Genomic DNA, 14,903 nt, shown 5'->3' with positions numbered 1-14,903 from the left:
CACAGATTTGCTGAACTTAGAACAGACTTGCAAGAAATTTTGATCAATCTGAATTCATATCTTTAGTTAAAAACATTTTCAAGCAAACATTTTCATGAAATCTGGCAAAAAACAACAGATGAAAGCTGATCCGTAAAGAGCAGAAGGAACTTTAACTCAATGTTTAAAAGTCCTTTATCCTTTGATCTTGTTAACAACCATTTAACAGCAATTAATGATGTTACATGCTTTTGAAGAAAACAAGTCTTTGTTATAGGCTCCACACTTCTATCCTTTCAATTATGAGCTGTATTAAGTCCTCAGAATTAAATAATTCCTGTGCCTCAAGCTGGCCCTCAGAAGCACAGCAAACATTTACCTTTACATTTTACTCAGAAGCAGCCAGAAAAAGCACGTTATATTCAGAAACACACAAATGATAGTGGGGAAGTGGAAGGTGGCAACTGATGGTGTCACAACCTTATCCATGTGATACAGGCAGTTCACCCTGTCCAGGGGTTATTTGCATTGCAACAATAAATGATCAGTGATAAAAGAGTTAAAAGTTTTGATGCAAGAACAACACAAAACCAACACGGGCCCTGCTGTTTCTTGTCCAGAAAAGGGTTTTAATGTGAGAACAGCAAAAAGCAGCATAGGTCCTACTGCTCCACAGCAGAATACCACAGCATTGCAGCAATAGCATGAGCTCTGATATTCTCCATTTTCCACCTGTCCTCTCTGTAACTGTTACATATAAAATAAATAACCAGCGCTTGCTATAAGAGCAAAATCAATCTATTTGGTTGTATTAGTACTTCAGGAAATTAATGCCAGAAAGTGGACATTACGGAATCATATTGAATCACAACAAAGTTAACACATGAATGAATGCCTTGGGGTAATGACTCTTTGCACCAAGGATATTCTGCTGTTGAGAGCTCTGCAGACAGCAGCTCATGGCAGAGTGAGAGTGAGATCTTTAATGCTGTCCAAGGTAGCAGGTTCCCCAGCCAGTCTTGCACTACAGGTAAGAAGATGTGAACGTTTCACTCTTTTATCTCCAGACTCCACTAACCGTGACTCTCTTGATATGATTGAACGATGCATATGCCTGGTGTGCCTGGACAGCCCGAGCGGGGTGGAACTCAGTGATACAAACATGGCATTGCAACTGCTACATGGGGGAGGCTACCATAAAAACGGGGCCAATCGCTGGTATGACAAACCTATGCAGGTAAAAACCTTACAGTACTATGATATTACTTGCACGTGGCAAAGAACTTCAGTTGTGCTTGTGGTAGGGACCACTTAGAAGCACATGGGAGAGAGAGGGAGGTGGTGTCTGCATCCACCAGGCAGGGCTGGTGCTCCCTGTGGGGCAGGGAAAGCAGACCTACTGCCTCACTGGCTGGGGGTCTTCAACACAGGGACACTTTCACCTCCCACGAGGTTGGTGTTTGCGCATGAGGAGGCAGGGAGATAGACAGACATACAGATAGGCAGACTTCTAATAAAAAGCAGTACACATTTATTATAATCAATCAAGTGGAAAAAAAATGCTGGACAAACAGTCCAAAACAAAACAGAAAAGCACAATAGCTTTCCCTGATTTCTCTTCTTACACATTTTCCCTACATCCTAGAAATGCTACTGTTTGTAATTTAGTCTGTGTTTAAGTTAGTATTAAGTTCCACTTAACAGACTGCATGTTCATTTAATAACATTCTTGCCAAGGCTTTCCTGGAAGTGTTGATTTCTCAAGCCTCTTTCCCAATCAAGCTTTGATTGTCATATTTGAAAGTGTCACATTGTTATTTTCAGTTTGCAATAGACTCAGGGTGAAGCAATGTATTAATCTCCAACTGTCAACACTGTTGACACCTCATGAAAAATTGAAAAAACCTTGACTGATCCACTGATTGCGCAATGCTGGTTGTTTTTGCCATATCTAAGAACGGCAACATGAAAAGAGAGACCACTAAACAAATTTCATTTGCACTGATTTATCCTAGCGCAAATCTATTTCAGTAGTCATTCCTGATTTATGCCACTGCAAATGACATCGTTAGCAGACTCCAGTGCTGTGTTTTTAAAGAATGAAATATTTGTCTTTAAGACCCATTTGTCTGCGGTTAGACTCCTCTGTTATTTGCAGGGCCACTAGTTAAGATGTTTCAAGAAGATGAGAATAAACAAGCCCTTATTTTCATTTACTGTCAGAACATAGTGGGAAACAAATACATTTGCATAGTGTGCAGGAGCGCTGCACCTGGTGCGATGTATGCAGGCCAGAAGTAGTTCAAAGGTGAAGAGAAATTGTTCGGGGGAAAAAGATCCCATTTTCTTTCATGCAAATAGAGATTTCATAGATAGCCGTTTCCACAGAAAGACTTGCTCTTTCCCTCCATACCCTTCTTCAGCTTTGCAGTAAGGCATCAGGAAACATCCAGGTAAACTTTCTGCATCACACACACACTCTGAAAGCCTCATGGAAACTACTGGAGACCAAGGAGGCAGGATGTGCACATGAGGACAAATTTACAGAGTGAGCTGAGTGTGAAAAGTCCAGCCAGAGATGCTTCAGAAGAAGGGGGGTGGAGGATAAAGAAAAAAGTCAGGAAACATGAGACAGGTTGCAGTTTGCTCTGAGACATTGGCTGTTGTTTGAGGTGCAGAAATAACTGACTACACGAGGGTATCACTAACTCGCAGTGCAGCAGTTATACCAGTATGCAATGAAATCAAGGAGGATGAGGGGAATGAAGAAAACACCACCAGAAACACAAAGAGGAAGCAGGACATTAAAACAAGCCATGAGAAAGCTATCAAACAAGGATGAGCTTGCTCACTTGATACGAAAATTGTAATAAAATGTGATACTAAGGGACTTCCCAGGTAAAGTAGTTGCATTACTCCCAGCTGGGGAAGAACGTCAGCCTGTTTTTTGTGAAGTTTTTAATTTGTTTTTTAGTGACTGGGGTTTTCAGTACCATAAAGCAGATGCTAAATCCAATGTCCAGATTACAATGGTCATTTACCAAAGTTTACATTCTCATTGGCCTCAGTCCAAAACAGCAGCATGAAAGGGATCGAACGTAAAGACTTTCACAGGACAAGAAAGTCTCCCATGATAAGTCTGTAAGTGTCCCACTGATCTTTAAGTCAAGGAAGTCCTTGAAGCGAGCAATGACAACATCACTTTTTAGATTGCCATCATGAGTAACCTATGATTTATTCACTACATATTTTGCACTTGTTCTCTCCTTTACTTAGTTTGTGGTAGGAAGAGACGGAGTCTGTGGTACTGTGTGTGAACACTCCCCTTTCGATGGCATCGTACTGGTGCAGTGCACTGAACACCTGCTGAAGCACATGTGAGTCCCCTCTCAGTGCAGCAACTACCCCAGGAAGCTTCTGCCAGTGGCAAATTTCCCCTGGTACACAGGGCCACTAAGCCCTGTTCAGCTGCTGGAAACTAGTCACTCACCTGCTAAAAAAGCCATGTTTGACAAATAGACTCTCACTGTGAGCTTAATGACTTTTCTCTCACATACTAACAGGAAAGAAAGCTCCAAGAAATTAGTCCGAGCTGATTCAGTAAGCAAGCTTCCTGCTCCACGGAGACTAAGATGGAAATGTTCCCCTGAAATTCAGGCACACTTGGCATCATCAGCAGAAAAACTCCAAAGGTAGCACATAATCCTCACTTTTTTCAATGACTGCAAGCTGGGAGCTACCCAGCACAGTGTGAGCAGGGATGGATTTTCCCACAGAGGGCCCCCCCTGCCCTCCTACTCCTCCTCTTCCCAAACACAGCTAAGCACGGGCATACCTAGCATCTCGTAGCGGAATGGTACCCTATTGGGCTGGGGCTACTTCATGGTGTTCAGGAATTGCAGTGCCATTGTTGTCCTGTCACTTAAATACTAAAAGTAACCACCACTGGTTTAAAAAAGTCTTGTCTGCACAGGATGCAAATGGTACAGGACCTCTGTTTTTACGGGTACATTTTATGGGTTTGACCTTACTAAAGCAGAGGACATGGCAAGGGGGATAAGTATATGGGACAGTAGACTACAACTGGTTTGAATAAACAATTTGAATTCAGGAATTTTATTTGTTTACATCCATGTTGCTCCTACAAAGGTTAGTTCTTCTGATTGTGTTTCCAGACTGTAAAAGATTTGCATGATTTGAGGGGGTGGGAGGATAAAGAGATTTTCTTCAAATTATTTAGATCACAGGCCTGAGTGCTGACGTGAACTCTCTGTACAGAATTAACACAATGATATGATCGGCTGTATGTCCAGTACATTGGACAAAGTGGCTAGAAGCATACAGGAAAGTATGCAAACATTCAGAATGCAGAGTAATTCCTTTTTGTTTCTAAATAAAGGTAGTAGTCCTCTAAATTGAAACTTATGAGGAGCTCATGGCCTCCATCAGGTTTTTAATTGACCCATTTCTCACACTTGTAAATCTTAAAGAAATTTGTCCTGAACAAAGGAGGCCCTGACTTAGGCTTCAGGAGTGAAAACACTAGGTTTAAAAAAAAAAAAAAAAACGGGGGTGGGGGGGTGGGGGGGGGGTGCTGGGTAGGAATGTTACGCAGATGACCCTGAGTACCACAGCTCACTTTAAGGCCGCAGATTACAAACCCAGCCTAGGATCAGTACGAATAGAAGTCACTGACTAGGAAGAAGTCACCAAGGTCCAGGACTGTCCAAACAGCAGAAGCCCCCTCACCTCTGTGGGTCCAGGCAGGAACATTTCTCTGGGTTTTATTTAGTCTGAAATGGAATGTGAGATTCCTGCATTCCCCCCCACCCCGTGGTAACTGCCTCTACTTGTTTTCCAGGATGGTGAAAAATCTGGACTTTATTGCCTACAAGTTTGAAAGCTATGGAAAGGAGTTTATTAAGAAACAAAGGATTAGCCCAGATGCCTACATTCAAGTAGCACTTCAGCTGGCATTTTACAGGTAAGGTTAACTCAAACCAGATGAACAAGGTAGCAGGAGGGGAGAACTCACAACTGGTTGTTTATAGAGAGGGTCCAGTTTTTCCCAACACCCTAAAAAAATGCCCCCTGCATGGAAATGAATGATTTAACCTAACAACGGTTAAGTCAGGCAGAATAGAAGTTGCCGCCCAGCTCTGGGACACAGCGTTCCTTTCCCTCACTGCCTTTCCCACTCTTTGCTCTGCCTTCCCATCCCTGTCTCCTCCAGACACCATTCCAAGCCACTGCCCTCCCCACAGCTGTCCTGGGCTTGGCACAGAGAAGAGGGTGAGGGATGTGGCAGGGAGTGGCAGAAAGTCCTACCACCCATGGCAACAGGAGCTGCTATGGAGTCCCAAAAACACTTCCTTGCCACTGAGGGTAGCTTGGGAGGAACCGTGGCAATAACCCATAGCTCCCTGCATGCAAGTGCCCCCAACATATGCAGTGGGGTAAATTGCCCACAGGGAAAAACACTACTGCAGGATTTCAGATCAGAGTTCCTATACAGGACAGTAACTTCTGCTACTGCCTTCACAGGCATCCCAAGATTTAGTAATATCCTCTAATTTCCATGGTATTATCAAAGTTAAAAGCTGCTTTATACATTGTCAGAACAGCTAATGCTCCAGGCTAGAGATCGGTTGCATGGTTTCCTGCAGAACAGCCTATTACATGAATAATTCTTTATCATGTCAAATTAAATCCTGAAGTGGTCTTTACCTAGCCAAAATGAACAGATGCCTAACACATTTTGTGTACTCCATAAAAATCTGTTAAACATCCATTTTGCGTATTCCATTGACCAAGCTCCAACAATGACCTGGTCCAAGACTTTCATCTGGATCTGAGCAATAATTTAAATCCCACATATGCAAAAAAGCCCCACAGCCTCAGGGACAGCTACATCATAACTGAGACCCCTGATTCTACTGGAAGTAGATAAGGCACACTCTGAAGCAAGGAACAGTAGCTATAGTCCTGGGTCCAAATTAAATAACAATCTGTGCTCTGTTCTATTTGCAATGTGGGTTTTCATTCCAGCTCGGTCTCAAAAAGCATGCTTTTCTCCTATTAATTTTCTGTTTTTTATTGACACTCAGAGTTCATTTTTCCTTGTTTTAAATAAAACATATTTCACTCCTATAAGTAAATGATTAATTACACAATTATTTTACGATGCAGTACAAATAAAACATTCCTTGAGATCTTTCAGTAGATTTTAGTTTTACTAGCCTTGTTTTTACACAGCAAGTCATTTTTTTACTGGCAATACATAACTAAAATGTAAACTGCTGCATGAAGCTCCTCATATTAGAGTTGAGTGAGCATTCATCTTTTTTAAGTTTCTTATTGAATTCTATCAGCATTAGGATGAATACTATATGCAAAAAATAAAATCATGGCTGTAACAGTAAAGTGTACCAAGCCTATATTTCCTTTAGTCCTTACGATGCCTTGGAAATAACTGGTCTTTGTTTTTCTTACTTCATTCTCTCAGATGCCACAGGAGACTTGTCCCTACCTATGAAAGCGCTTCCATACGCCGATTTGATGAGGGCAGAGTTGACAATATTAGGTCTGCCACCTTGGAAGCATTTGCTTTTGTAAAAGCAATGATTGATGACAAGTCAGCTCTATCGGTATGTTGGTCTGTCTCCTTCTGCCTTCCCTGGCAAAACCCTAAGCAAATATACATTCATGATCCCCAGTACCTCACTTTGTTAACTGAGAACTTAAAGGCCTAGCACTGAGTAACTGGCCTCACAGATTTTGCTCTTGGTGCAAACCAACTGTTATGCTAAATTTTTATTTTTTTTTATTTTTAACTTAAGCATATAAAGGATTCAATAGATAAGACATTGAAAGAAACAAAACATCTGATTTTAGACTTAATATTGCCTTCTGAATGTGCTATCACCAGATTCAATTCTAGAGAGATCTAGGCTGAACATGGAAAGTTCTGGTATCATTCACTATACTGCTGCACCAGGGGGAACGCCTGGCTGGCCCCCTGCAGTAGGTAGCTCTGCAGCAGATCGCAGTGCGTGAAGTGACATAATTCACATGCTTGGATTTCAGTGGATAAGTTTTGGCTGATCTTTTGGGTTTTAAAGCTGTATTTCTGCCACATAGCATTAGCTTTCAGGGCTCTCCAAGGGGACTGAACTTCCATGATGAAAAAGTTTCATCAGGCTAATGAAAAAAAATGCTCCAAACTGTCCTGACATCATTCTGCAAAAAGAACAATTGTTACCTTTCTTTGAGCCACCACCAGAAGCTGCCAGAGTCTGCCAGAAGCATGAGTACTCTGCATATTAGCTGGGCATGCAAAGAGGTTTGGCTGACAGAGCTGAGACTGTAGCTGCATGAACAGCTCCGTGCCCCTGTCCCTCCTGTCGTCCCTGCAGAGCCTCCCTCAGCATCTCGCTGTGTGCCACTTCCACCCACTGCACTCTGATGCTGTACAGGGAATTTCCAGGCTGCTGTTTAGATGCAACATGCTGCCACAGTATAAATTATTTTGCAGAGCAAACCCAATCTAGTAGCATCAACTCACATTGCTGTTAGGTAGCATCAAACATAGCATCGCTAGAAGTAATGCCAGGCTGCAGACTAAGTGTAAATTAACAAACTGTTGTAAACCAAGCCCTAATACCCCAGAGAGTGAGGAAAAAATTATCCAGAGAAATAGTTATTGTTCCTCCATGGCTTTTTCAATCTCTTTCTGGTTACCACGTCCAGGATTTAGCTCATGATGAACATTTGAATAAGTTCCACGTTAAAGTAATAACTCAAAGGAAAGCAGAGGTAATTTCCTATGCTGAGTGGCTAATTCAGGACAGATCATGACCATGCCATCACACATTACAGTGACTACTGTGCAGAAGACAAGAGAAGGCTTGTGTTATTTGCTACTCGTGTCCCATCTGACTGCCCACAACACAGCTCATAATGGTATTTCATTAGAAGCTGGTGTCACCTTTGCACACTTTCCCCGCCCCTGCACAGTCAGGTACTCAGCATAGGCTCAGCCCCAACACAGGTACCTGCTGGCCAGCAGCACTCTGAGGAGGAGCCAGCCTGCTCCTGGTACACTGCTCTGCCAGATCCTTCTTGTTCCCTCCAATAATCTCTTTCTAACCTCCTTGGCCCACGACTTACTGACTTCTGCAGTTCTCCCAAAGCTTTGGCATTTCTCACTGTTTTACTACCCAAATCTAAGACTGTGCCCACTTTTAACAGTGTTCTAAATTGTATTGCTTCACACAAACAAGCAGAAGAATGCCATGCAAGTCCAGAGTGAGCTCAGTCTCACCCCCTGAATTTTCATGTTGCATGCCTTGGCAGTACCAAACACAGAGAATAATGGTTTAATTCTCCCTGAGAAATGTGCAAGCATAATGCAAACCAATCCAGCGATCATTCTTCTGGCTTCTTGTCCAATGAGATTCAAAGGATATAGAAACTGATTTGTAATTATTCTTTCCCAGTAACTTATATAATTCAGAAATCTTTGTTGTGATTTGAGCATCTCTCTATCCAAAATTACATATATGTACAGCAATATATATAATATATAACTATATACATAACAATAATATGTATATATTGCAATCACAGATTCATGAAAAACAAAATTCACTTAACTCTATTCCAAGGTGACTTCTTTAGACCTGCAAATTGCCTCTGGATTTGAATGGATTCATTTTTAATTTTTTTTGGACAATGAGATGCATCACTTGGTTCAAGTATCCTTGGACTCCCCAAAATACAGTTTGTTAATAGCCATTAATCCAAATCAAATTAAAAACAATTTCCTATATGATGCTAATAAAAATGATTGTCAAATGATAGCTTGAACAGTCACCAAAGATTGATCGAGTCAGATTGATTCTCTAGAAGGAGAAATATCTCATGCATTTGACACTTGCTGTAAAAAAAAAAAAAAAAAAAAAAAAAAAAACAGCATCTGACACTGCAGAGATTGCTTGAATAGCTGTAAATTAATCAGATTTAAAGACTGCATGTGGTAATTTAATCTCTCTAAGGGAACTAAGGCCTGAATCTAGCCCTATGAAAAAAATAGACTCTAACTTCGAAGGTCCCTGATGGTGGCCTTGAATTGTTTCTAAAATGATTTCTTTGTTCAAAAGATCATTCATCGTTCATAGGAGCTGAAGGCTCCCTGTTCATCTGTGGGCCCAGTCATTTCTGCCTGTTTCAGGGTCTCCCAAAGTTGCAGCATCTGATTCGATGTACATTTGACAGGATCTAAAATTTACTAGCTTGTTATCTGAAATCCAAGGCATCTGTGCAGGGTAGAACAGCCTTGAAAAATTCTAGATGCCCTTTCACACAGGGGAGTAATTTATTTTTATTTTTTTTTTTGGACCAGCTAGTAAAATATCAGTAATAGTTTTCATTAATATCAATGTCATTGGCCAGATGAACCATACTGGAGAAGATGCCTGGCTGTTTTGAAAACACTGAATTATACTCAGCAATTATTTTACTACTTCAGATGGAGTGGTTCAATCAGTAATAACCTACACACCCAAAATCCGTGGAAAGGAGCTGCAGATCTTTCCTTGACCTCAAACAAACCACCACCAATGAGCCTGTTCAACCCTTGCACAGCCAGGCATGGTTACTGAGCAGGACACTGAATCCCCATGACTTTTCAGTTATAAGGAGTACTTACACCTGAGCAAGGAACAAAGGACATTTTGAGAGTGCCTGTTGTTTGGTTGCCGGTTAATTATTGGACAATGTGATTTCTTTAAGAGTTTAGGCAATAAGAGAGATATTTCAATTCCCCCAACAGGACTCCGAGAAGATGCAGAGATTTAAGGATGCAATTGCAGCTCAGACTAATTACACTATTCTGGTAAGTAAAATACTGTTTTGTCTGAATAAGAACTAGTTGTTTTTTCACCAAAAGTCTGAAGATACAATCATTAACTAAGCATCACAAAATGTACATATCTCTAAACCTTAAAATTATCCACTGTGTCACACGAACGTTTCTGATGACCCAAACACCCTCCAAATAACCATATTCACCTAAACTCACTTCCTGGAAAGCAAAATAACAGAATTCTGCAAAAAACATCAATGGCAAGACCACTACTCTTGACCACCTCACACATCTTGATCTGTCATGGAGCATGACCCTCTGTATTCATTGTATGCATGGGGAACGTGCATCTTTTAAACATTTATAATTTGTATCAATGTCATAATTAGGAGTCCCAGACATGAATTAGGATTCCACTAAGCTTTGTGCAGTACAAGTTAACAATTCAAAAATGGCTTTCACTGTAAAGAGTTTGCAATCAAAATATAACAACAGAGTGTTGGTTTTTGTTTGTTTGTTTTGTTGTGGTATTGTTTTTTGTTTTCCTTTTTGTTTTGTTTGTTGAAAAAAGTATTGAAAGGTTTGCAATGCAGAACACTAACCAGATGAAATAAGCCTTTATTCTGTGCTTCTTGTGACCCTCATGAAGTATTAGCCATGCAGATAGCCAAGAAAAGTGGAAATGAGGTATTCTAAGATGAAGCAGTAACTGAACACCTTATCGTGAAAAAAGTAAGCAAGGCTTAAAAGCAATTGATTTCACTGCAGTGTAATACACAGACAAAATAGAACTCCAATTTCAAAATCCAGATCCCCCAAATTTACAGGCTTTCATATCCATAAGCTATAACATTACATACAAGCTTTTGACAACTGTAACATATTCAGAGATGTTTGTTTTTTTCTCTTCAGAATGAACCAGTTGTTCATTTTCTTATGTTCCTCTTCCCTAGAGGTGAGAGGTCCTTATCTGGGACCTGGTCCTCAGCTGACAAAAGCAGTAATTTTGACTGAGTCAGTGGTCAGCAGCTGAGAATGCAGCTCCTCAGATTGTCCAGTATACTGGGCAAAGTGTAATTTATAAAAAGTGTCATTAACAATGAGGAAACAATTATAGTAAGTCTTTTAAAGACCTGAATGTAGTGTCTAACAAAAGGAAGAGACACTAAACTGATTATTTTTTCGCTGAATGGTATCAAATGCAACTCATTTTCTGCTGATTACAAATGAGACCATTCAGCCTGAGTAATGCTCCACATCCCACTGTGCCAGGACAAAGCACAGATTTCCTCTACAAACAACTTTGTCAAACCACTCATGAAATTAATACATGTTAATAACCAGCTATGTTAAGTGAATTTGCTACCCGTAGTTTTGCCTCAGACCATTGCCTAACAAACCCACAGTACTGATTGCTGTTTAACTACTCGTAATATTCAAGAAATCATTCACGTCCAGGGGTGGTTTCAGAGGTATACCCAGGGCACTGGAGAGGTGAAGTGTTGCTTTGAGGCAGGATTTATTCCTAGGACCGTGAAACAAAAGAACCAGGGAAGGAAAGCAGTTTTGTGTTTCAAGTATAATGCCAAGACCATGCCTTCTTGAAGCTAAGACACAACAACATCTCTAAAGCAGAGACAAGTAACTATCTCACCCGAACCATCTCAGAGAAATCACACAATGAACACAACATGCTGCAGATCTACTAGGTCACAACCGATGGATTTCCTGTATGACATCTCTTTAAATATATATATATACACACCTATATATATGTGTTCTATAAAACCTTCCCTCCAAGTAATTTCTGTTCAAGAAAATGTTATAAAATTCACCATCAAGTACAGCTCATGGGAAAATACTTAATTTTCCTATGGTGATTTTACTTATCTTTACATTTTAAAAGGCCTTTAGGTATTTCTTCTCACCAAGTGCCCCTTTCTTTGTCAGAATAGCAGATTTAATTGATGTGCATTTAAACTAGGGGCAAGACTTCCATGGTCTGACTAAATTGGGTGTAACAGACTGAAATGTAATAGCTCCTAAGAAAAACAAAAAAGTCTACTTCATAAAACAAAAAGCAATTTAATGATTTTATTTCCCCTTGTTAGGGCTTACTAGTAGCATTGCTATCTTAAATGTGGAGCTCTAAAATTCAATTTAGCACAGTTTTTTCCTATGCGTTGACTCACAGTTTATTTCGTTAGCCCGTCTCGGCCTCTCTTCAGACATGACATTGATCTATGTTGCAAAAATGTCATTGCTAACAGCCTTATAAATCTTGTGCGATAGCAAAATATTTCCTTTGATTATCAAGTCAGTTTCCCTCTATGGGAAAAAACAACATAAACACTACCCTGATGCATGCTACCTTTTGCAGCATCCTTGCTCCATCTGGGCTGATGAACAAATGGCCCCCTTCCCAATGGGTGCCTACTCCTTATTAAGCCAAATAAGATTATGCACTCCCAGCCCCTTGCTTCAGGCACTCATTAGTGGTTAAAATGATTCTCCTCTCAAGAGGAAAACCAAGCTTGTGCCTTTTATTTATTTATTTATTTTAATTCTCCCCTTAAGAGGAAAACTAGCTTGTTTTTTTTATTATTTTTATTTTTATTAAATCCTACCTGCTCTCTCTGGCTGCTTGTTTCCCTTGTTCTACATTTCCTTCCTACATGACCTTAGCCTGCTATCCAGGAATGAGCCACAGCTCAGTCCTTACAAACTGTGCCCTCTCCAGCAAGGGTCAGCCCAGACTGAAGGATCATCTGAGGCAATTCCTGCCTGGTTGGATCAGCCCAGCACTCTTCTTCAGATGCCAACATTTTGACTTGGTTTCCTAAAGCAACAAAGCTCCTGTAACTGTACTGTCTGCCCACTCTTTCTACTGACTTTTGATCCCATTAGCCATCTTCAATCACATTTGCTAGCAGGGAAAGATCTTAAAGCTAATTAAATTCCTGAAGTCTACAGCGGGAGATAGCTAGACAGTAAACCCACAGGGCACAGACTTACTGCAGGGTTGGCACTAGTTAGCTCCTGACAGCTGGACACCAGCACGTCCCTATGCTTCCTACACTTGCTGTTTTCAATTGCCTCATTAGAGGGAGGGCTAAAGTAAGGGCTGCCCCTGAGATAATCCAGCTCTGCAATGAAAATGGAAATTGGGGCAGTGAATGAAACAGTGAAGACATCTGCACCCCTAATCCTAGTCTTCTCAAGTGGTGGAGAACACTAGCAGATCTGTGATAGAACGGGAGATCTATCCATTCTACACTTCAAACTGGATCTAACTTTTATATGGGCTCTGCACTGAGATGTAGTGGAATCAGAAAGACTTCCAGAGGTCCCTTCCAAATTAAGTTGTTCTGTGATCCCTAGTAAATCTGGTAGTAGACATCTACTAGATCTTTGGATCTAGCTTTTATGCAATGACAGACCTGCCAGAATGAGACCCAGGTAGTAAGGCAACAAAAGATTAATTTGTTCTTATTTGGAAGTGTTTTGAAACTTCCTTTCTTTTCTGCTCCCTTCAGCAGCTCTGAAAGCCCACTCCGTGATATTCACAGAGAATATTTGTTTGAGAAATTATGTGCACCTAGAACTCCAGATAACATCAGCACAAAACACATCTCCAGACCATCTCCTTCCTAATTTTTACATTTTCAAAGCACCATATGGACATCTAGTTACTGACCATCAGCAAAGCACACACTCTGAGCAATATCTGCACATTACTGGCATTACAACACTCAAGAAAAGTTCATCAGCTCTGAGCAGAAAGCAAGGCAGCAGCAGCCAGCAAAGCGCCTGCGTACTCAGTTAACTGCTGGTGTCTGTCATGTTGTACACAGGCTATTACTGGGATGGCAATAGACAATCATCTACTAGGCCTGAGAGAGGCGGCACGAGAACACTTCAAGGAACTGCCAGAGATATTTACAGATGAGACGTATTTGACAAGCAATCGATTCATCCTTTCAACCAGCCAGGTGAGTTTTTCCTATCCATTGGTCTTGCTAACCAAGGGCTAATTAATCTGTGTTCTGCCAGACCCTGTATCTCACAATGGGAACGACAGATTAATAAATAAATAAATAAATGCTAGTACCATCAAGAAATCTGCAAATTTTTTAATCCAGTTTTGTCTTGCTCTTCAAAATCAGCACAGTATCTACTGGCTGATCTAACTTCAGTATCTACTGAAGTTATCAGTTCCCTAACAGCATCACAAAGCCCTTCCCAGAAATTCTGGAAATGCACACATACAAATTCAGTAAAATTTGTACAAGGGCTCGGTGTTTCCTCACTTCCCATACTATGTATCTTCCTATTTCCTTTCTTTTCCTTCTTCCCCTGAGGTGCCAGCTCTAGCGGGAGTTCTGTTCCTGTGACTTGTACAGCCACAAGCCAGGCAGGCTGCCGCTCTGAGAAAGAAAAGCTAAAAGGCATGGGGAAATTTTACTCTTAAAAGTAGCTGTGTTAGAAATCTTCAAGAGCCTTCAGTTATTCAGTGTAAGACTGCAATCCGTGCAGACATGATTCTTAGATTTACAGACATTTTAGACAGTTGCGGATTTACAGTTCTGTGCAACTATACTAAGATACTCTAAGAGCGAACATTTCCTACATTTAATATTCTGAATAAGGAAACATCCTTTGTTGCATACAGCCTAAAAATTAAATGTTTCATTGCATATAGTAGCAATCCTAATGAAAGAAGAAATTTCTGCAGGAATTCATTTTCTGAAACACTAACCCAGCAGCATGGATTGGAACTATGCAACAAAAAAGACTTATAATATCATGCTACAGCATAAAGCCTTAATAAGTAATTTGATCTTGTCATAATGTTTGTAGGCTTGAGACATGAGTGAATGTAACCAACACCCTACTACATAAATTCTCCAAGAAACTATCCGTGAGCAAAGAGTGTTTCTGAATAGCTTTATGGCCTTCGGCTGTTGTGCAGCAAATTTATCTGACAATTCTATGGCTCTATTAGCAGGACTAATGGCTTGTTCTACACCATTAAAAAGCCAAATGTCATTTCTGAAGG

At 40.6% G+C, this 14,903-nt stretch overlaps 2 protein-coding genes across 2 annotated transcripts in view; one reads left to right on the top strand and one right to left on the bottom strand.

Annotated features, from left to right (window-relative positions):
• The window catches only part of LRIT1 (leucine rich repeat, Ig-like and transmembrane domains 1), a gene marked incomplete at its 5' end in the record, with an annotated part of 117,615 nt that overhangs the window by 97,286 nt on the left and 5,426 nt on the right, over positions 1 to 14,903 (bottom strand). The gene's annotated exons all lie outside the window — the stretch shown is intronic.
• Positions 1 to 14,903, top strand: part of CHAT (choline O-acetyltransferase) — a 35,454-nt gene that overhangs the window by 19,313 nt on the left and 1,238 nt on the right. Inside the window, 7 exon segments of the mRNA XM_084525357.1 lie at positions 1,047 to 1,216; positions 3,256 to 3,356; positions 3,543 to 3,671; positions 4,841 to 4,963; positions 6,485 to 6,626; positions 9,812 to 9,874; positions 13,699 to 13,836. Coding sequence (XP_084381483.1) covers positions 1,047 to 1,216; positions 3,256 to 3,356; positions 3,543 to 3,671; positions 4,841 to 4,963; positions 6,485 to 6,626; positions 9,812 to 9,874; positions 13,699 to 13,836 — 866 coding nt within the window.

This window comes from Aythya ferina, assembly GCF_964211825.1.
Source record: "Aythya ferina genome assembly, chromosome: 7".
Classification (NCBI taxonomy): domain Eukaryota; kingdom Metazoa; phylum Chordata; class Aves; order Anseriformes; family Anatidae; genus Aythya; species Aythya ferina.
This window is presented reverse-complemented; position numbering and strand designations above follow the sequence as displayed.